We start from the raw sequence: 21199 nt of genomic DNA, 5'->3' as shown, positions 1-21199 counted from the left end.
TCTTTATTTCGCTTGAATCAGGATGCATGCCTTCTACTCTCCAGCTGTATAAAAAAGGAATAAAAAAGGAAGTGTTCTACAAAGCTAAGTGTATTCAATTTAAAGCACTAATAGACCTCTTGTGCGCTATCCATTCAGCACATGTGATGACACAGGAATCAAGTCAAAAGTCATCTCTCAAATACAGAAGGGACCAAGATAAAGTTTCACAAAGAGTCATAATCTTGGCATTTCTACGTGTCTAAATTGAGTGTCTGCGGTACAATCTGAATATTATTTTGACTTTTCCATGTTGATTCGTAAAATTAAAAAAAAATAATCAAACCCTGACTTTCATAAGGAGGAGTCAGTTCCCATCTGATGAGCGGGGCAGGAACCCCTCCACCAAAACACGTGCTTCGATTATCTGCTTGCAGCATCACCTGGTCGTCTTCCCTGAGGAACGGACCACCGTGTGCCACAAAGACGCTCTGAAAGTTTCTCTGCGATACAGAGAAGGGTGCTGGTCCCCAGCACCCCGGGGGTCCCCCTCCTGACGCCTCCAGAGGGGAGGCTCCAGCCTGCACCTACACCGAACTCCACCCGGTTCCTCTGCCAGCTTCCTCTCCTCAGTCGGGTCTCTTCCGTCTTCCACCCCTACCAGACCGCTTTCAACTCGTTTTAACTCTGCTGAGCAACAGAAACGGTGATTTTTCAGAGACTCTTGAGGCGGCGCCGGCGTGTTCCACAGCTCGCCCTCCTCCGCAGCCTCCCCTCCCTCCCCCCCCCGCCTCACCCCGGCCTCCCGGCCTGAGGGAAGGCCTTTCCTTCCCGCACCGCGCTCCGGCTCCGCTCCGCTCCGGCGGGGCCGCCTCAGAGGGGCGGGCGCCCACCGGGGGAGCCTCAGAACTGCGCAACACGGAGGAGGAGGCGGCGGCCGCAGGGGACTCCATGGCGGGTGGCGACGGCCCCCGGCCCGGTCACCGCACGGTAAGGGGAGGGAAAGGGCAGCCCCGCCGGGGGGGGGCCACTTACCCGGGCCGGGCTCCCCCCGCGGCTCGGCGCCGACAGCCCCGGCGACCGCCGAGCGTCAGTGACAACGGCCCGGAACGGCCGCGTCGCCACATCCGGGGGCGGGGCGGGGGAAAGGCGGGAACGCGCCGGGGCGCAGCGCCCGCCACGGCCCGCACCGGCCCGAGGAGCGAGAAGGCGCCGTCCCGTTCGCCCGCCCGCCGGCCGGCCGCCCTCTCCCCCCTCCCCCCCATGGCGTGTGTACGTGAGGGCGGGCGGGCTCCCCTCACGGCTGAGGGGGAGGCAGGTCGCTCCCCCGGCTCCCCCCCAGCGCCGCCGGTTAGCCCGCCGCGCTTTCCTGCGGGGCCTCCCCTGAGGGCGGGCGGCTTTCCCTCACGGCGGGCGGCGGCGGGAGGACCGGGCTGAAGCCGGAACGCCGCGGCTGCCTCCGGGCGAGCGGGTTGTGGGGGGGAGCCGCGGTGCCCAGTCCCGGGGGGGGGAAGGCTCGGCCCCTCGCTGGGCGCAGTTTGGGGTCTCCGGCCGACCCCGGTACCGGCGCCCCGGTGTCGTCGCCGGGGCGGGCAGCAGCGGCTTCAAGTGTGGTGTACCGCCGCCGGGTAGTGCCGGTTCCTCGCCGTGTGGGGTTTCTTCCGCCTTTTTGTGGGGAAAACGAGTGGGAAGTATTAGTGAGATGGTGCAAGCAACGCTCTGTAATGTCCATTTTGTGTGTTAACGTCTCCTTTTCGTTTTTGTTGTTTGGTTTTGTTTTTGTTTGTTTGTTTGTTTGTTTTTTGTTTGTTTTGTTTTGTTTTAACAGATGGCAAGTGGCGGCCAGAAACGGATAATCCAATTGACCGGATTTAAAAAACAAGAGAAAAAGGCACTACTCGAATGGCTGCTCAAACTGGACTGTGTTTTTATAGATGATAAGGTAATTGTTCACTAAAGTACCTGGTGGCCGGAGCAGAAAGAAAAATTGCGAGCCTTAAAAGCAAGCACTGTGCAGTAGTTAGCGTTGTGTATGAACAGCCAAGAAAGTTAAACTGTTTCCAGTGATACAAGTATGTTGCTTTGCTTTTGTTTTGTTAGAAATACAGAAATTGTACACATCTTATAGCGAAAAAACTGTGCAAGAGCGAAAAGTTCTTAGCTGCCTGTGCTGCAGGTGAGTAAAAGATTTCCTGTAGAATTTTACAGGATCATAACATAGGACCTTAGCCTTGATTTTTTTAACATAGTACTACACTCAAGTTCTGACTTACTTCTTTTTGGTTTGGATTTTTTCCTGCCATCTTCCTTTACTTAGTCTGCATCTGTTCCTAAACAGAAAGCTTTATTACGTATTAGTTAGATCATGAAGTCATATCCAAATGATATGGGCACTTAAAAATTGACTGCTTGAAAAGGAGAGAGAGAGAGAGTATGGACACCTGTAATCAACATGGATTTTTGACACCAAATTCACATGCGACGTTCACTGGTAAAGGTCATCATAAGTTCCTGTTTATGTAGCAAGAGAAAATTCCAGATTTTTGCCATTCTGACACAAGCCTCTCATCTTTCCTCTTGCTTTTATTTTGCCTAATGCCTCATGCTAAAATCCCATACATAAGCAACTAAAATGCTTTTCAACTGAGAATTCTGTAGCTTAAGATTTCTTTATAGGCAGTATACCTGGAAGGATTTTATGATGAGTTTCGAAAATCTTGTGGAGTTACAAGATTTCACAATACCGATAAATTACCTGGTTAAACATGATCCCTATATCGTATTATACCAAAGTGTTAAAGCAATTTTTAGTATAGCTAATCATAAATTTAAGAGTTAACAGACAGAAATAGTTAAACTTAGATTTGGGTTTAAAGATAGTGTAAATTCCTTGATTTTGTGTTTGTACTTACATACCATATTAGTAAATATTTTCGATCATTCATAGCTGCTAGAATGTAGAGGTGGGTGTAAATATGCATAAACGCATGATTTCTTGTACTGATGTAAAATTCTGACCACACTCTAATCAAAAAGGAAACAGACCAAAAGTTTCTGTACAGGAAACAATATTAAAATGCAGAAAGATTTCTGGCATAGCACTTCATTCTAACTGTTACAAACCTTTGAGTTAATGCCTTCTTTTGGGGGTTTAAAACATATGGAGATGTTTTCTTGAACTGAGATGTATACAGTGTCCACATGGCAATGCAAAACTCCGTCTTGTTTCTGTACTTGCAAATCTTCCCCAATACCATCTAGTAGTTTTTAATCCTGGAAGAGGTGCTCTTTTTGCATAGTCATTGCTCTTGCCCTTGATGGCAGAGAGCATGCGTTTGTTCCTACTGCAGTTTTTCCCAAGTAAGTGTAAAAAGATCATGTTTAAACCCATTTAGAACTCCATAGAGGTGAACAGAAATACTAACAAGGATGCCAGTCTTCATGGACTTTCTAGCTGACAGAAGTTTTGAGATGGAAACTTTGAAATGAAAGTGATTTTAACATACAGGTTGTGCACAGCATACCTTTTCCAGTCATAAGTCTACTGGTACCTATGCTAGGTTATGTAGAAGTACCATCTGTGCTCCTGCACTGAGACATTTTGCCAGTCAACCCTGCTGTTCTGTGAAACCAATTAGGTTCACACAATTCAAGTCAATTTCTCTTACAGTATCTTCTGTAGGTAGTGTTTCAATACAGGAGCAGGGTACTAACCACGGCTCTTGACCTGAACCTGTGAGAAGAGAGAGACAGAGAAAAAGGGGAAGATCATTACATACAGTATCAAAAGCATACATGCGGAAGATGAAAGAGGAGAGGCGGAGGAGGTGGAGCCAAGGGATGAGAGAAAAGGATGTGAAAAGAAGAAAGGGGAAAGACAAAAGTCTAAAACCATATCCCCCTAGTATTGGTATTCACTACACTTGCAGTGCAAGTAATATTAAGAATATGTAAAAGAAAAAGCTTGCACGCTAAAACCGTCATTCCTCTTTTTAATCAATGGTGGTAAAATATTTCTTAATTTTACTACATTTTGGTACGTTTGTAAAAGTGTCAAATGATGTTAAAAATAAAGGGTTAAGCAAGGTTCGGTGGAAGTCATAAGAATAAAATCTGGGAAGCTGAAAAATTCCGTTTGCAGATTTTTGAGGAGACAGACAAGTATTTTATCTAGGAAGAATAAAAAGGTACTTCATCGTTAAAAGAAAACAAAATGATCATTTTCAGTGGCATTGTGAGATTTCTGATTTTGCAGTGTGAAGAGGGGAACTCTTGCGATAGGAAGAAGTTTTTAAAATGGTACTTAAAATTCCAGCTTTTATTTGCACAAGAAAGGTTGAAGGTAATTTTATATTACATCTTCAGTTGATTGCCGTTTGTCTGCACAAAAAAAATCTTTTGTAGTTGACGGTTCATTTGCTTTTTAGGAAAGTGGATACTAACTAAGGAGTACATAATTAATAGTGCCGAAAGTGGCAGATGGCTTGATGAAACAACGTACGAATGGGGATATGAAATTGAAAAAGACACCCATTATTCACCTCAAATGCAATCTGCACCTAAAAGATGGCGCGAAGAACTGACACACTCTAGTGCTCCAGGGGCCTTCCACAGATGGAAAGTTGTCCTCCCTGTTAAGGAAGGTGATAAACGAATGGCATCTATTAGAAGGTAGGAGGATATGTCTTAAAGCTTAAATAATGAACAATGGAACACTTATTGTATCGTCAAACACATTTTTGTTCTTCCATCCCAGTTAATTTGGTCCATAACAACCTCCAGCTTTTCAAACTCTGAACTGTTTTTTATTAATATTCTTCCGTACTTTTTATAATAAAATGACTTTAAATCTTCAACAACACTTCTTTCTTTCTTTGTAGTATAGTGTCAGAAATAACACACATTCTCATATGTTTGCGTGTTAAGTAAACTGCGTACAGAAACTTTCTTCATGAGGCGAGATACATAGGCGTACTTTTTTTATAAGTAATCATTTATTTTGCGTGGATGTTACATTCAAATAGTAGCTGGGACACAGGATACATTATTTCGCTTGGATGGGTGACCTGACCCAGCTGTGAACTGTGTCTTACAGATATGGGCCTCACTGCGACCGACCTGATCAGTTTTTGTGTCACGTCTATGTAACAGCTTCTTGTGGTTCTAAAGACCTAATGTGTACTGTAATAGATGTTTCTGATATGATGTAAATACAGATAGTTCAGAAGGGAAAGGACAAAAGTATAAAGGAAAAACAGAAAAGGAACACAATGGAAGTGCAAGAATTCTGGGACTGCATTTTTTTTTTCCATGCTCTTCCTACACCCTAGGATTCTGTGGTTTAAATACTACATTGAATCGCAAACAGAGCATGTTAAGTAATGTTTCCTTCTAGTGCAGTAAAAGTGAACATTCCCTGACACTGTTTTAGAGCTTTATATTCATTGCAGGCACAGTTACTGTCCTACTCTCCTTCTCTGTTGAAATCCCAGTTATTTTGGAGTACTCCTTGGGTCTGGGCACGCCACAGATGCACAGGCAAGAAGGGAGGTGCAGTTTGATTGGTGATAGTACAAGGCTGCATGCTGCATCGCAGAATGCCTGTCTAGCTGCAGTTCATAAAGACCAAGTGAGGTGTAGCTGAAGTTACGAGCTTCTGATTTTGCCAACTGAAAACATTCTAAGTATGCTATTTTCTTGGCTGAGCGTAAGAGTTTACTATGTGCTGTCTTGCAGAAGGATGCACTCATCCTGCTACACTTGTGAAAAATGCCCTTTCTTTTTTCTGTAAAAGTGCTTATGCAGATCCTCAGAATAACACTATTGAAACGCTGTCTTGCACAACTCAGTGTTCACGATAGAAAAAACCTTTAACAGGAACTACATCAGTAAGACAAGCGAACATGCAGTTTTGTGGAAGGAATCTTTTTCCAGGCTGTTTCCCATAAACCAACATGGGGATCTTTTTCCTCATTCAGAAAACACTGAAAGGTAGATATTTTTTGTCTCCAGCAAGTACTGTTTTCAGTCATAAAGGCCACTGTAGCTTTGGGGAAAGAATGATTTTCCTCTAATGCTTACACCACTTGTACCTTTTTTCCCTCTTCTATGCTTTTTCTGCCTTTAGTGCATAGCTGTTGGATGGGTAAGTGTGTGAGACCAGCATCCTTTTCTTTTTACTTACCTGGATTGTGAAAAATGAAACGTATATCCAGCATGTCAAGAGACCTTATTTCTTCCACCATTTCTTGACTGGCATCTTTTATAAAAGATAGGAATAGTTGCAGCAGTACAACTCTGGAAATTGCCTCATGGGAAACTATTACATATAATGGTGTCCCAAAGACAAACAAATCTGTTTTCTGTGTATAATATTGAACAGCACCAAATGCTGCAAATGACTCCAAAATGAAATAAAAAGTGTATTTGCATTATGAAAATATCATGTTACACTTCAGAAAAGCGGTGTTCCATTTTTGGCAAACCACTGAATTTATTGCAAAACTTAATTGAAAGATCAGCACTGTTGTGGGGGACATAATGCAATAAATTATAGGTGCTGTCATGAAATTTGATCTTTGAAAAAGTGCACAGGTAAATCTTGCTGTCAGACATGTAGGAGGGTGTACATAGTTTTTAATTAATAGTGTTAAAATGTGAAGAGAAGTATGTCTTGTTAATTGGGTTATTAAGAGCCCTTTTATACTCCTAGTGAAGGTTAGGTAGTGCATTACATCTAGAACCCTTATTCTCTTGTATTTGCATGTGTGTTTTTTGTGAATGATAATGTAGTTTTAGGCAGTATTAATACAATGCAGTAAATACTTATTTCCAAATATTTTTATTTAGAGTTCTTCAAGCTGGAAAGGCAACCATATCTTCATCTCAAAATGCAGAGCACAATATAACTCACAACATAACTCATATATTAATCAACAATAAAATTTGTCCTACGCAAAACAAAAAATGTCTCTCTGAAGCTCAATACTACCCTTTGCAATATCTAGGAGATTACCTTTTTGAGGTAAGTAAATTAAAAAAACATATCTAAAATTAGTGTTTTTTTATTGTTAGCATTTCATGTCAGGTTTACTGATTACTGTAAATACTGGGGCATTAATAATAGAGGGGAAAATGATCAGCCTGATCACTTTGTGATTTGATTAAAGGTAACACAACTTTCTGATGCTGAACGGTTTATCCAAGGGAGGAGAAGGCTCATAAATGTATATAAATACTTGAAGGGAGGGTGCAAGGAAGACATAGCCAGGCTGTTGTCAAGGGTGCCGTGAGACAGAACAAGAGGCAATGGGGACAAACTGAAGCACAGGAGGTTCTGTCTCAGAGTCAAAAACCACTGCTGTGGTTTTTGGTTTTTGGTTTTTGTTTTTTTTTTTACTGTAAGGGTGATGGAGCAGTGGAACAGGTTGCCCAAAGAGGCTGTGGATTCTCCATCCTTGGTGATACTCAAAAGCCATCTGGGCATGGTCCTGGGCAACTTGCTCTACATGGCTTTACTTGGGCTGGGGGTTTGGACTAGCTGACTTCCAGAAATCCCTTACATGTTCAACCATTCTGTGATTCTGTAATAGAAAAAATACCTTTACAAACGGAGTGTTCTGTTTCATATAAGAAATAACACCAAGGAATCATACATTATTTCTTCTTCATATTCTTCCTTGGCTCCTGCTTTGTGCTACTGTTACTGGAAGAATTATTTAGGGGACATTCCAGTGTAGATGACCATCAACTAAGTAGCTATTCACAAAATACCAAGAAAAAAAAAATACCAGTTTTCATTTGTGTTCTCTTTATTTTGGTAAGGATTTCAAATGTGTATCTATCTATCTAGCTGTCTACCTATGTACGTGAATATATATATATTTAATTGGGTTTGGTACGCACTGTTAAGCTGTATTGTAATGGTATCTTCATGCTTTGGGATCAATGTAATCATTTCTTTTGTCAACTGACCTCAGTTATTCTACCTTTTACTAATAATGTTATGACTAGACCATGGTAAAATAATCTGTAATTTTTTTTTTCCTAAGATTCAGATTCTTAACTCCAAATCAGTTTGCTAGCAATCATTCATGGCTGGGAAGAACTGGTGGTTGCAATATGGATTTTGTAAGGGAATGGTATACTAGGCAGAGAAAATTCACTTAGACTGTTTCTGTGCTAGGAATCTAATGTAAGCTGATCACCTGTATTCCCTTTTCAGACGATGGGCTGAGCTTGATGCTGCAAGAATTATAATTTCCTAAAATAGTTGTACGAACTGCTATCTGAGCGTACCTTTAACTCTCTATTACTGTAGAAAGATCATTATTTGTAGACAAAATTAAACAAAATTAATTTAGACTAGGGGATTCTATAACCAACCAGCAACTCTGTGAGAATAGGTTAGGATGCCAAGAGGACTGGTTAAGAATGTCTCTTATACCAACAGTTTGTATGCTGTAATGCTTCTCCATTTGCAGAATTCTCATCCTTGGAGTCAGAAGGGATTTAATTGTCTCTGTTTCAGAAAATGTAAATGAGTCCTTACAGCTCAAGTCACATGATGCTCACATGTGTAAAGATGAAATTTAACTTCATCTCTTTCCATGTTAGAAAGCCTGTCACCATTTGTGACAAAACTTCTTACTCTTTTACTAGTCAAAAGCTTTAAATTCTTGAGAATGCAAGCTCTATATTTCTGGGTTGGTAGAAGAGGATTCTCCAAAGTCCCTATAATAGCTTTCTTCTGTATACTAAACTAGAACATGAGACAGTATGTCATCAGATCTGTTGAGACCTGAGGACCTGTATTTGAAAAGAGAAGCCACAATGAAAGTCATCATACCAGAGAGACAGTTTTTTTGTTGGAATGGCTAAGCCAGATGAAGCATGCTATCAAATGGTTCAGTGTTAGGTTTACCATTCAGCTCCAAAATTGGATCTGGAGTTAAATTTACAGTGATGCAAAAGCTAAGGCAGAGCAAGAAAAGCAGCTTGTTTCTCTTTCATATTTCCATCTGAACTATGAGGGGATGTGTCACTGTTCAGTGAATTTTCTTGTGTGTTTAGAATTCGAGAATTAGCTAGAACAAGACTTTTTTCTGTTTCCCTTGAGACAGAGAGAGATGCCCCATGATGTGTAGTTTGCTTACCAGGTAGACTATTCACCATTGGCTCACGTGCACTATAGGGAACTTCTTAGCATTGGGACCAGGAACTACTCAAAGGCCTCGGAAGATTATTTTAGTCTGGTGGTTCCTCAGACTGTGGAATTATTTTAGTCAACTGCTAATTGAAAATACTGCCTTTGCAAGCAAGTAAGAGCTAAAACTGTGTTTGTTACTAGGAATAACCTACTTTTGAAAATCCTTTGCATTCTTCAGATCAAAGCATATACTTTGCTCTTCCTGCTTCAGTGAGCAGTAAATCTGTTACAAAAGGGTGAGAAGAGAGTTGAAAGGTCTTAATGTTTACACCCTGAATAAAACACGCATCAACATGGGATCTCATTCTAGTGCTTACTCTCTTAATGAAACTTGTTCAGGGTAACTGTTCTCTGTTTCCCTTGAGACAGAGAGAGATGCCCCATGATGTGTAGTTTGCTTACCAGGTAGACTATTCACCATTGGCTCACGTGCACTATAGGGAACTTCTTAGCATTGGGACCAGGAACTACTCAAAGGCCTCGGAAGATTATTTTAGTCTGGTGGTTCCTCAGACTGTGGAATTATTTTAGTCAACTGCTAATTGAAAATACTGCCTTTGCAAGCAAGTAAGAGCTAAAACTGTGTTTGTTACTAGGAATAACCTACTTTTGAAAATCCTTTGCATTCTTCAGATCAAAGCATATACTTTGCTCTTCCTGCTTCAGTGAGCAGTAAATCTGTTACAAAAGGGTGAGAAGAGAGTTGAAAGGTCTTAATGTTTACACCCTGAATAAAACACGCATCAACATGGGATCTCATTCTAGTGCTTACTCTCTTAATGAAACTTGTTCAGGGTAACTGTTCTCTATTACACCTTTCAGCTAAGATAGACATTTACATTTAATAGAGGAATGAGTGTCCAGTTTTTATGGCTACTTCACTTTTTATTGATCTCTATGAGAATAAAGTGTTTCTTGCTGTGCACCCTGAATTCTTCCCAGGTGTGATAACAGGTTTCCACCTTAACCAGTCTATTAACTTGCAGGTATCTTTTTTTCTTAGATTTCATTAAAGTAACTCACCTCAGAGGCCAAGAGAGCATTAGCTTTCTATTTAAATGCATCTAAAGAACTCAGAAAACTGCCAAGACTCCTAGTCTCTTAAAAGGAAAAGAATAAAACATAGGCCATCAAATCACAACACTTGTCCAAATGTATTAGGCTTTATCAAAGAATGTTATGGACATGCTCTTTTTGCTCCCTCCCAGAAGTACTTGGCACGTAATTCATTAGAACGTTCCAACTTTGTAAATTTGTAGTCCTGCCATTTGACTGCTACTTCTAGCAAAAATAAATGCCCCCTTTCCTCCCCTAAACACCCACATATATGTCCAGATGCTGAAATCAGCAAAACAGTATTATATTCTTTTTTTTCAGTGGAACTGCACTGGTGTTCAGATTATTCTTGCTGTGATTTTTTTGAACGAGTCTTTGCTTCATCTTTATATTTCAGTATCTGTTCTTATAATCTCAGCCTGTAACTCTAGTGTTAAAATACTCTGTGGGATTGTCATTAATGATTTGATCCTACAAGGTGTCAAATTCATTCGTTCAAAGCTAATGCTCTAAAACAGCTTTTATGTGCTAACTCTTTCTATATATTGTATTGTAAACCCTTGTGTGCATATGCATGCTTATGTAATTGTTCAAGGGTCTACATTATGTGCCAGATACAGTCAGTGGGTGGTTTGGAAGCAAACCACTGGTGATGTAGGAAGCTATAGCATAGGAATTACCAATGTAAGCTTCCCCATAATTATTTTTCCTGATTGACTTTAACTCAGACCCAACCCCTGTGGCTAAAACAAGAGCTGTGTTTCCATAATGGAGTCTGTCTTTGGACTTTTCAAAAACTAAAACCAAAGCCCACACCTTTTCAATTAGTCAAAAATGCAGTAAGGATTTTTTAAGACATTTTTTCATCAATTTGCTTGTGACCATGCATTTATTTTATAAAGGCCACTACAATGAAATCTTTTCAGCTCTTGCCTATGAGCCTGAAATAAACTAGTAATTTAAAAATCAGAAGTTCTTTTCTTTTTTTTTTTGTAATTTATTCTCTAAGTACACCTATTGTTTCCAGCTATTTCTTCAGCACATGGAATGAGGAAGTATTTCTCAAACTGATTGCCAAGTCATTCTGAAAAGACTCTCAACGAAGCCACAAAATAATTTTGGTTAGCAAAAAATAACTAAAAAAATAATTAAAAGTTGTTTCAGGATATAAGAACAACAAATATCGCTAAGAATTTAAACGTAGGCTTTTCATCGAAGATACACAGACTAAGAATAAAAACCCCATCCTTGTTTTAGACAAGTACACGTATAACTGCAATATCAGCCGCCTCCTTCAGTGTGATGAGTTAAGAACATAGAGGTGAAGCGTTCCTCTTGGTGACATCATTAGTGGCCATTTTTTTACTGGGGACAGGTGTGGAAGGCTTGGGGTAGCTTGACTTCAAACACCTAAATCTGATGGGTGAATCAAGTATGGGAAATACAGGAAATAAGAATAGGCAAAAAACCACATTAGTGCATGCAATGACAAGATGCAAGACGTGAACAGTTTATACTTGGAAGTTTTCAAGATAAAGTTTCAAACGCTGCATGTGTTTCATCCTGTTTTCAGATTTTCCCTTAAATGTATAATTAAACCTGAAAGTATTTGGCATGTGCATAACTATATTTATAAACAAATACTGAGTTTGTTGCACATTACAGAACAGAGTTAAGTATTTCTGGTAACTTGAAAAGAGCTCTAAATAGCTTTTGATGAGCCTGGGATAACTGAACTCTGATGCGTTAACTAGTCTTTATTTCTTGTGGCACTTTCTGAACATTATTTTCAACATGCTTATAAAGATATTTCTGTTCAACTAATTTATAGTACCATCTTGGCAAAATTTTGTGAATTCCAGCATGCAAAAAAAAAAATTTTTTTTTTTAGCTTTGAAACTAAAAAAAGTGGTATTTATTTGCTCTGCACAGAATGAGATACAAAATCCTGAAGATAATCAAATGAACTGTTTCCTGGCTGCACAAGAAACTGACCAAATCACATCTAACATGCAGCTTGCTGAAATGAAAAATGCTGTTATAAAACATATGTATTTTGCTGTGGTAAGTAACAATCAGTTAATACTTTCTTAACATAAAATGTATGTTATTAAATTTATCTTTCATTATAGTACTGAGCTAATAAAGTAGATATTTTAACGTTTTGAAATAGTAATAATGCCTTTTAAGGTGTTTAATAATCCCATGTTTGCTATATATGCCATTAGCTAAAAAATAATTTAGTGGTGGTAATTGGTAGGCATGGGTGTGTGGAAGACATGGTGAACTACTTGAAATCTTGGTGTAATGTCTGAGATAAGTAGTAGCTAATATTGTTCAACAAAATGTCATTGGATTACAGTCTTTCTATGACTTTCCTGTTGTCTAGCTGAATTAGACATTTTTAAAGCTAACCATATCCTACATATCCTAGAGCAAGTATTTTGTTGATTCATATGAATTTTTTTTATTACAAGTAAAAAACAGAGCTAAATGCACTCCTTTGTCTTAATGTTGTCACATATCTAATCCTGATAAACCTGCTACATTAATAATTAAAAACATTATTTCATATCTAGAAGAACAATTAATTACTTTAGGTTAGGGTATATTACCTCTGTAAGATACAGTTATGCAGATAATGGTGTGTCAGTATTTTTTTTAGGAGCTTGCTTACATGAAGCATTGTGTGATTTTGTAACTGCAAAATCAGGTCCTCTATGTATATTAATATAAGTTTTTAGTAGCAGAAGAATTAGATTTTTTAAGTCCTCAATTTGCACAGTGTTTAAACATGAGATTAGCAAATAGAAGACTCGTACTGCTTAAATCTATATGCCTTCAAATACTACATCTTTTATCAGTGACATTTTGTCAAGACTATACCTTCCAGACCTTTTCATGTATACAACACATAAGTGCACTTCTTATCAGATTATCGTTCCCTCAAACTGTTATGTGCAGATGGGGTAATCCATAATCCTAAAGAAAATCTCTGCTAAAAGACTTTTTTGGTAACATGTATTAGTAAGACTAACACTAGGCCATAACTAAATATAGCAATAATAGTAATGTATCTTTGCACTTATTACCTTATCTTCACATTATAAGAAACTTGCAAGAGCAATCCAAACTGTGCATTTTGCCGTAGAAAAACTGAAAACACTTTTTTTTTTTAAATGTAGTTAAGTGGACCGCATTTAGTAAAGCTGTCCTTACACAGCAATCACATAAACAAGAAGCAGATAATAACAGAAAAAATGGGGAAGAAAAATTGCCGATATTGTTTTCCCTTTTAGGTTCTTAATCCTCTATTTCCCAATTTTGCCATCCAAAATTAGAAGGATAAATATACATAGATTGCTATGCTGCATGTTTTGCTTGAACTGTGTTTAATAAAAGATGCCATTTCGGAAGTTTTATACGGTATTTATTGAATACGTTTATTGCTCTCTAATGTGCAGGTTGACTTTATCCTGTTTTACAGGCTGTTAAGCACAAGTTTTTTGAAAAAGACCAACTGAACAAATGCGATCCAGAGGTGAGGATTTTCACAAAGAGGGCACGTTGCATATGTGGAGTTTTATTATGAAGATAGGCAAACATACTTTTGTTGTGGAATTAGCTATTGAAGAAACATTTTAAAATATTTATGTTATCAAAAATGAATACAATTATTGAAGAGTTAAAGAGCACATTGAATTTTCTTAGTTCTTATAACTCTTTCAGTACTGTCCCCTTTATTACAAAGAAACTCTTTAATCCTGCTGGTTAAGAGAACTTTAACTGTTGGCGTTTGAAGAAAGGAAGTGAAGATGCCCTAATGAGATTTAGAGCATCTTAAATTATTCAAGCACTGTATTTATGCATAGAATCATAGAATGGTTTGGTTTGGCAGGGACCTTTAAAGGTCATCTAGTTCCAACCCCCCTGCAATGAGCAGGGACATCTTCAACTAGATCAGCTTGCTCAGAGCCCCATCCAACCTGACCTGGAATGTTTCCAGGGATGGGGCAACTCCCACCTCTGTGGGCAGCCTCTGCCAGTGTCTCACCACCCTCACAGTAAAGAATTTCTTCCTTAGATCTAGTCTGAATCTTCCCTCTTTCAGTTTAAAACTGTTGCCCCTTGTCCTGTCACCCAGGCTCTGGTAAAAAGTCTCTCTCTTACTCATGAGCCCCCTTCAGGGACTGGAAGGGGCTCTAATGTCTCCCTAGAGCATTTGGACCCCTGAGGGACACCACTGTCATTGATATCCACCTGGACATTGAGCCGTTGACCACTACCCTCTGGATGCAACCATCCAACCAATTCCTGATCCACCAAACAGTCCACCCATCAAATCCACATCTCTCCAGTTCAGAGAGAAGGATATTTTGGGGCTCCGTGTCAAAGGAAGTCCAGGTGAATGGACTGTATTGCAGTAGCAGTAAAGAGAAAGTATACACAACTTTTTGCAGTGCTCACATGCTTTTGCAAGTAGGGACAGACTTTAGCTAAAGGTTGTCTTACTTTAGAAAGAAAGAATAGTTGTTCTTCTAGCATAAGCCTTAAACATCATCATGCGGGTTGTAGCGTGTACTAAAGCACCAAATGCAAGGAGAATACATTATGTTTTCCAGTCCAGTTTTCATAATTACTTTGACTTAATTTCTTGTTTTTCTTCCTGTTAAGCCATATACGTGCCATAAGTCAGGTACAAGTCAGCAACACATTTTATTAAGTCTTTGTTACATTTTAAGTAAATAAAATACTTTAAAAATTTTCCGTTTTCTACCTATAGTAGTAAGAATAAGTCTTTAAATAAAGTATTATACGTGGTAGGTATGAGCTACTGTATTTTATATGGTAACTTTTGTTATTCAAAAGTTAAAATGTGAAACACTTGATATTTATTAGCTTTTTGTATTTTTGGGTAGCTGAAGATTTGGTATTCACATGACCCATACTACATAAGTAGTTACTTGATATGTAAATGAGGTCCCAGTCTGACAAAATGATTTACAGAAATCTCTTTTTATCTGACTTTTTTCTATTGACGCAATAAGAAAGGGAGGAGAAAAATGTTTTTAAAACATCACCTTTGTCATTGTTCAACAGTACTATTAACAGGCAAAATGCTGTGTGGATTTACATTACTGAACACAATTGCATTGAAACTTAAGGTTAATGTTTAGTTTATTGAGTTTATGGGAAAACTGCTTTAGCTTTTTTAACACATGTAAGCTGAAGTTGTTATTCTGTGCTCTTAAGAAAATTTTTTGTTTGGAAGATTTAAGCTTAATTCTAGTACTTCTGTTATGCATGACCTGCCTCTGTCTTTTTATTACTTTGTGGAATATCCACTGCTAGCCTTTGCATCTGATATGTAACCTCTATAGGCAGTATATTTATGGCTTTTCAAAACGGCTCCAGTGAATATTTCCAATAATACTAGTGAAGCAAGATGAAACCTACAAACTAAATTAACAGTTTAGGACTACATAGTATATTCAGTCATCTCTGTTTGCATCTTGATAGGAAGGCTTAACTCAGCTAAGTGTTCTGTTGTCTGTCATCTTCCCTAAAATATTTATTGCTATTTTCTCAGCTTTTCTTCCACATTATGCTATATAAAACACAACTTATCGTCTGTGGACATTCATTTTTCATTTGTTTCTGCTGGCTGTGTTTTAATGGTTGTACCAGCAGTGTTTAACAAGAAACTGCTAGTTCTTCATCAGCCAGAATGCGAGCCAATGCAGCTTTGTACAGCTTATTGATTACTAAGGCGCTACAATAGGTGCTTCTTGATACTGAAAAAAGTTCATCCCCTCAGTTTTCTATCATCCTTCCTCACCCTTTACAAATAAGATGAAAATAGGTTCTCCACTTCCTCCTTATGATGAATGTAATGTAAAAGGCCTCATGCTTTACCAAAACAGCTTTGTTTCAGTGTACTTTCCAGATAATGCATCAATGTTGCTCTTTCTTCTAGTGCCAGAATTTTCAAGAGATGCAAGTTTTAATCACCATATAAAAAGAGGGATGCTGGTACGATCGCCTGATGAGGGCCAGCAGTAACATACTTGTACATGCACAGTATACTGAGTCATCTTCACACATCTTAAATCCAGGCCACGGAGAAGTTGTTCTTTGACTGCCATTAAACGGTTTACGATTGCTCTTTAGATGTGCTGTTTGCATATAATTAACATTACAAAAGTATGAATGAAACCAGTATTTCCAAAGGAAATAATGTGAAGATTTTAATAGTGTGTGTGTGAATGAGAAAATTGAAATAAATGTGAGTTGCAAACGCCAGATGCACAAAGGCTTGATTAAAAGAAAATTTTCTAGATGAGCAGCTTTATTTATTGTTAATGTAACAACAGCATACATTAGAAATCCGAGAAATGAAACATTTGCAGAGAAACTAAATATCTAATGCTAAGGTGGAGCTCATTCACTGAAACTTTAGCTGTGATTTAACTATTATTACCATTTCTTTCAGTTTTTCTGGGTTTGATCTGGCCTGCTAATGGTTTTAGTTTATTACTGAAACATTTTTGGAAACTATCTTGCTAATAGCAGCATACTCCATCGACCTCAAAACCACAATTGGACTCAAAGTCTGTGTTAATTTAAATTTTAAACTAATTTTAAAGCAATTGGTAGGGTGTCTTGAGTAGCTTTATCTAATGTACCTTAGGAGCCATTTTTTTGGCAGAGATCATAAAGTCTACAAGTTGTTAGGCACTAAAGTAATAATGAATTTATGTAACTATTCAATTCCCAGCAGTCCAGTTAGTGATCTCCCTGACTCTGCTTCTCTCAGTTGTGACTCCCTATCCTGGTTTCTTCGAATTTACCAGAGCCTCAGGCTGTGTGGTCAAACAAAATAGCGGGATTTCAAAACAGAAGTTGTCAGGCAGAGGGAAGCTGCACTTCAGTTAGCGGTATGGTTGCAACTGGTTTGTGCATCCTAGCTTTGGCTCAAACATGGACTAGAGGAAAGATGTAAATAGCAAGGTAGCTGAGATGTTCAATAGTGCCTCCTTCATATTATTAATCTGTGGAAATAAAGGTTTGGAAAGCTGAGAGAACAGACAATAACGGGGAAATTGCAGGGCAGATACGGCATTTCATGAAAGCCATTAGATCCTTCTGGGTCCTCTGAAAGCTTGCAATGTTAAGTGTTTTGCTGTCATGAGCGGCAGAGAATAAGAAGGAAGCCCTGTGCCATTAAGAAGATCTTCAGAGCTTTGAAATCCACTGGGATCAATACCTGTGCTATCTGTAGCATTAGCGGCTTCTCTGACATGCTATATGGGAATAGGAGAACTAGGGAGATAAAACAGTTACATGGTTTATGGTTTTATAATGTGTACTCATAAATGATATATTTCATGATTTTACATTTTTCTCTAATTTTTTTTTTAGCTGTTCAGTGGTACTAATTATCTTACTGTTCCAGTCATATACTGTGGGACGTACTCTGCAATTCAAGAAATATTAACACTCCTTTGTGTACCTTTCCAGAATAAATTATAGACAAGTTATTGAGTGTGTGAATTGTAATTTGTTTTTTAAAAGGGTAGATGTATTCAGATCTTCTGAGAACAGAAGCACATTCTGAAACCTACTATCTTTTCAATGAAAGCCCAGTTCAGCAAGAGTGAAGCCTTTATAGATGACAGCAGCTTATTGGATCAGGCAATAAGTAATGTTTCTGGTTTAATTTATAATCTTCTCCCTATTTTATTGTATTATCAACTTTTTACTTAGAGATTGTTTGTTAGTTCTCATAAGTTTTTTTTTTTTTATTATTAAGCTGTTCTTTTACTTACAAAGATATCTCATTCCTAGGTTAAAAATACTAACCTGTCCAGAGGCACCTGGTATGTACTTGAAGGATTAGTGGAAGAGTGTTTATTCCCTGATGTAATCACAGAACTTGCTGCTGGTCAAAAGTACTCTACTCCTCCTGTGCAACTTCTTCATTCTCTTCTAGAATACGTCCTATTGGTGAGGGATGAAGGATTATAAATATTAAAACAAAAAATGGAAGTATTATGATCTTTGTTTCTGGCATTGTATTTAGTGGGTTTTAGTGACGTATTCACCCTTCACTTTGTGTTCGTCAATGTGTTTGTGTTAAAAAGGGAAGAATTTGATACTTAAGGATTTTTTAAAATAATTATTTGCAAGCTATGTGAATGTAGTGATCTAAATATTGTGGAATAACTGGCCCAGGTTTTTTTTTTTATTTTTAGAAACAGCACTTTTTCTTTAACCTCATAAGCCACAGATAGCTCAATTGAGGTTTGTTCTAAGCAGTGATGCATTTAGCTGGAATATCACACTGGAGCAAGTTCTCCTTGTTTCCTTCCCGTTTTTTGTAAACTTCACTGCTCTTAGTTATGTATTAAATTGCATGTTACTTCACTAACTAAATTTGGTCACTTGGGATTGTAAGGAATAAAGAAAATATATGAACTCTTAGTGACTGTGGATGTTTGGCCAGTATGCAGCCAATATTATTTTCTCATTTTATTACAGGGAAATAATGATGCAATATTTTATGCTAAACTTCATCACATTTTGTACCTTATTCTCCAACGTGATCCTCCTTGGAAGTCCCCATCAATGTTAAAGTATTATTTGGATCTTCTTCAGTGTCCTATCTGTAAGAAAGGTACATGGTCCTTGATAGAGATGCTTGTAAGGTAAGAAAGCTTAATGAGGTGTTTGGTACAATAGTTGTTATGTTACTCCAAACTCAGGGAAGGGGGAGGAGGGTTGGAATCCTGTTGTATCAAGGTCACGTTTTCACCAGAACAAGTTAACTATATGCGAAAGTCTAGAATTGTAACTGAGATTTGGACCCTTCACTTTGTGTTTCAGTAAGTGTTAACTCACAGGCAAAGGATGTTTTTTTTGGAAAGGAAAAAGTGTACATTTTCTTGTCTTCCTTCCTTTTTTTAAAAAACATTTATTTTTTAAGCTTTCCACAAATTACAAGAATCTATGTATTACTGCTGTTCTGGTGTATATGTATATATACACACACATAAATATCTGTAGTTATAAAGCAAATTCCAGTCTTATCTTGCCAAACATGAAGCTTCATGTTGTATTCTGATTTTAGTCATAAACTTTACCATCTTGCTCAGGAAGTCTGATCATATTATTTGCATCTACAAATACAAGACTTAATACATAGGAGCTGTTTGGGTAGATAGTTCATCCTTAGCTTGAGAACTCATTTTTTGTAATTTACATCAATATAAATTAATTATTCCATTAATTTGGAAGAGATACAGAACCTCTTTACTGTCATAAAATCATAGAATCACAGAATGGTTTGGGTTGGAAGGGACCTTTGAGATAGTCTAGATCCACCTTCCACTAGACCAAGTTTAAATACTTTGATAAAACAGTGATTACAGATATATGAATGTGTATGATTGTAAGCATGTCTATAGCCTTGAAGGGCATAGAATCACTGTACTTGAATCACTGTAACCGGGCATTTAATAGTTGTTATTAGAAACATGTCACATGGAATGGAAGATAATTTATCTTTTATAGAAAGTATTTTATCGTTTAGTACTTACTGGCAGAATGTGAACACCCAGCAGTTGTATACCTGGTGGCTCCAGTACTCAAAATTCTAGCCCAAAAAGTGTGTTTGCCCTTTACTTCAAAATTACCTCCATCATGTTAGACAATCATTAGACTTGATCATAAACTGTAGTCCTGTCAAATAGTATGTTTTGAACAGTTATCTGAACTAAGGTTTGTATGATATTACAATGTCTATAAAATATTACAAGACTACCTTGTAATAAAAGGATTTTAAAGAAGTTCTTTTAAATTCAGTAATTGTACAGTACCTCAAGTAGAGACAGAAAAACTAAATACGGTTAAATTACTTAGTTTACTCTATAATACAAAATCTTCATCTACAACACAAAGCCCCAGTCACCAACATGCTAATTTATTTTTTTTTAAAATATAGCTTTAAAACCAGAAAGTTAGGCTTTAAAATGATGAATGTTGCTGAGGACCAAGGTATTTCCTTGTCAAAATTGTCAAAAGTCAAAGCTGACTTTTCTGCCGATAGATCAGACTATGATTTCTGTCATACAAATGGATTTTTCGGTGTTTATTTTTCAGGTCTTGCCTTTATTGCAAAACCATTTGTCATGCAGTCCCTGTTTCAGGGAGAGGCGATGAACAGAGGATAGTTCACAAAACATTATTGAAGTTTTTCTTTGATTTAGTAAAAGCTGAAGTAGAGTTTCTGACAAAAAGGTGGGTTTTATAGGGTAATACTTTCTTATTACTTTTTCACAATTTCACAAGCATTTCTGTATCTACAGCAGGTTGTATCCTGATTTTTCTATGTCCCTAATAAGATTCTGTTCTACAGAGATGGCAGTTCAGCATTTCCTTTTATATTTCTCAATTCTTAGTTTGTTTATTGCAATTTATATAGTCTTTTTCCTAATCTTGTTTTAAGGCCTCTAACTTTTCCCAACCTATTATTTCATTATATTACAAGTTTCAGTAAACATTTAATTTTGCTCATAAAGTTGTATTTTAGCTTTGCAATGCTTCAGTATTCATTCTTTAAGGTAGACAAGCAGCATTTTGAACATACTAAATGTTTTTTTAAAATTCAATTAACTGCTATCTTTTGCGAGGGAGACAATTATCTTCCCTTAGTTTATGAAGTATAAAAAAAGTCTTGATTTTGTTCTGCCTTTATATAGTAAAGGCAGCCCTTACTTTATGTAATATTAGCACAATATTAGAATTCCTTCAGTCTGACTGTAATAGTCATCATTATTTTACTTATTATTCATCAGAAATTGTGTCTGATCTTTCCATACTTAAAAATTGCCAAACCTGTGTGTGTTTTGACAGAAGACAAGGTTTCTGTCTGGTAACTATAGTAATCAAAGTGGC

General features: G+C 37.8%; 1 protein-coding gene across 1 annotated transcript in view; it reads left to right on the top strand.

The window, feature by feature from the left end:
- Positions 1 to 1807: 1807 nt before the first annotated feature.
- SLF1 (SMC5-SMC6 complex localization factor 1) overlaps positions 1808 to 21199 on the top strand; it is a gene marked incomplete at its 5' end in the record, with an annotated part of 37596 nt that continues 18204 nt past the window's right edge. Inside the window, 9 exons of the mRNA XM_082497882.1 lie at positions 1808 to 1921; positions 2080 to 2155; positions 4407 to 4650; positions 6829 to 7003; positions 12176 to 12307; positions 13731 to 13784; positions 18092 to 18250; positions 18785 to 18951; positions 20405 to 20542. Coding sequence (XP_082354008.1) covers positions 1808 to 1921; positions 2080 to 2155; positions 4407 to 4650; positions 6829 to 7003; positions 12176 to 12307; positions 13731 to 13784; positions 18092 to 18250; positions 18785 to 18951; positions 20405 to 20542 — 1259 coding nt within the window. The remainder of the gene's footprint in view (positions 1922 to 2079; positions 2156 to 4406; positions 4651 to 6828; positions 7004 to 12175; positions 12308 to 13730; positions 13785 to 18091; positions 18251 to 18784; positions 18952 to 20404; positions 20543 to 21199) is intronic.

Source organism: Vanellus vanellus (assembly GCF_965231255.1).
Source record: "Vanellus vanellus genome assembly, chromosome: Z".
NCBI classification, from domain to species: domain Eukaryota; kingdom Metazoa; phylum Chordata; class Aves; order Charadriiformes; family Charadriidae; genus Vanellus; species Vanellus vanellus.
The sequence above is the reverse complement of the archived record's forward strand: the minus strand, read 5'-3'. Positions and strand labels throughout refer to the sequence as shown.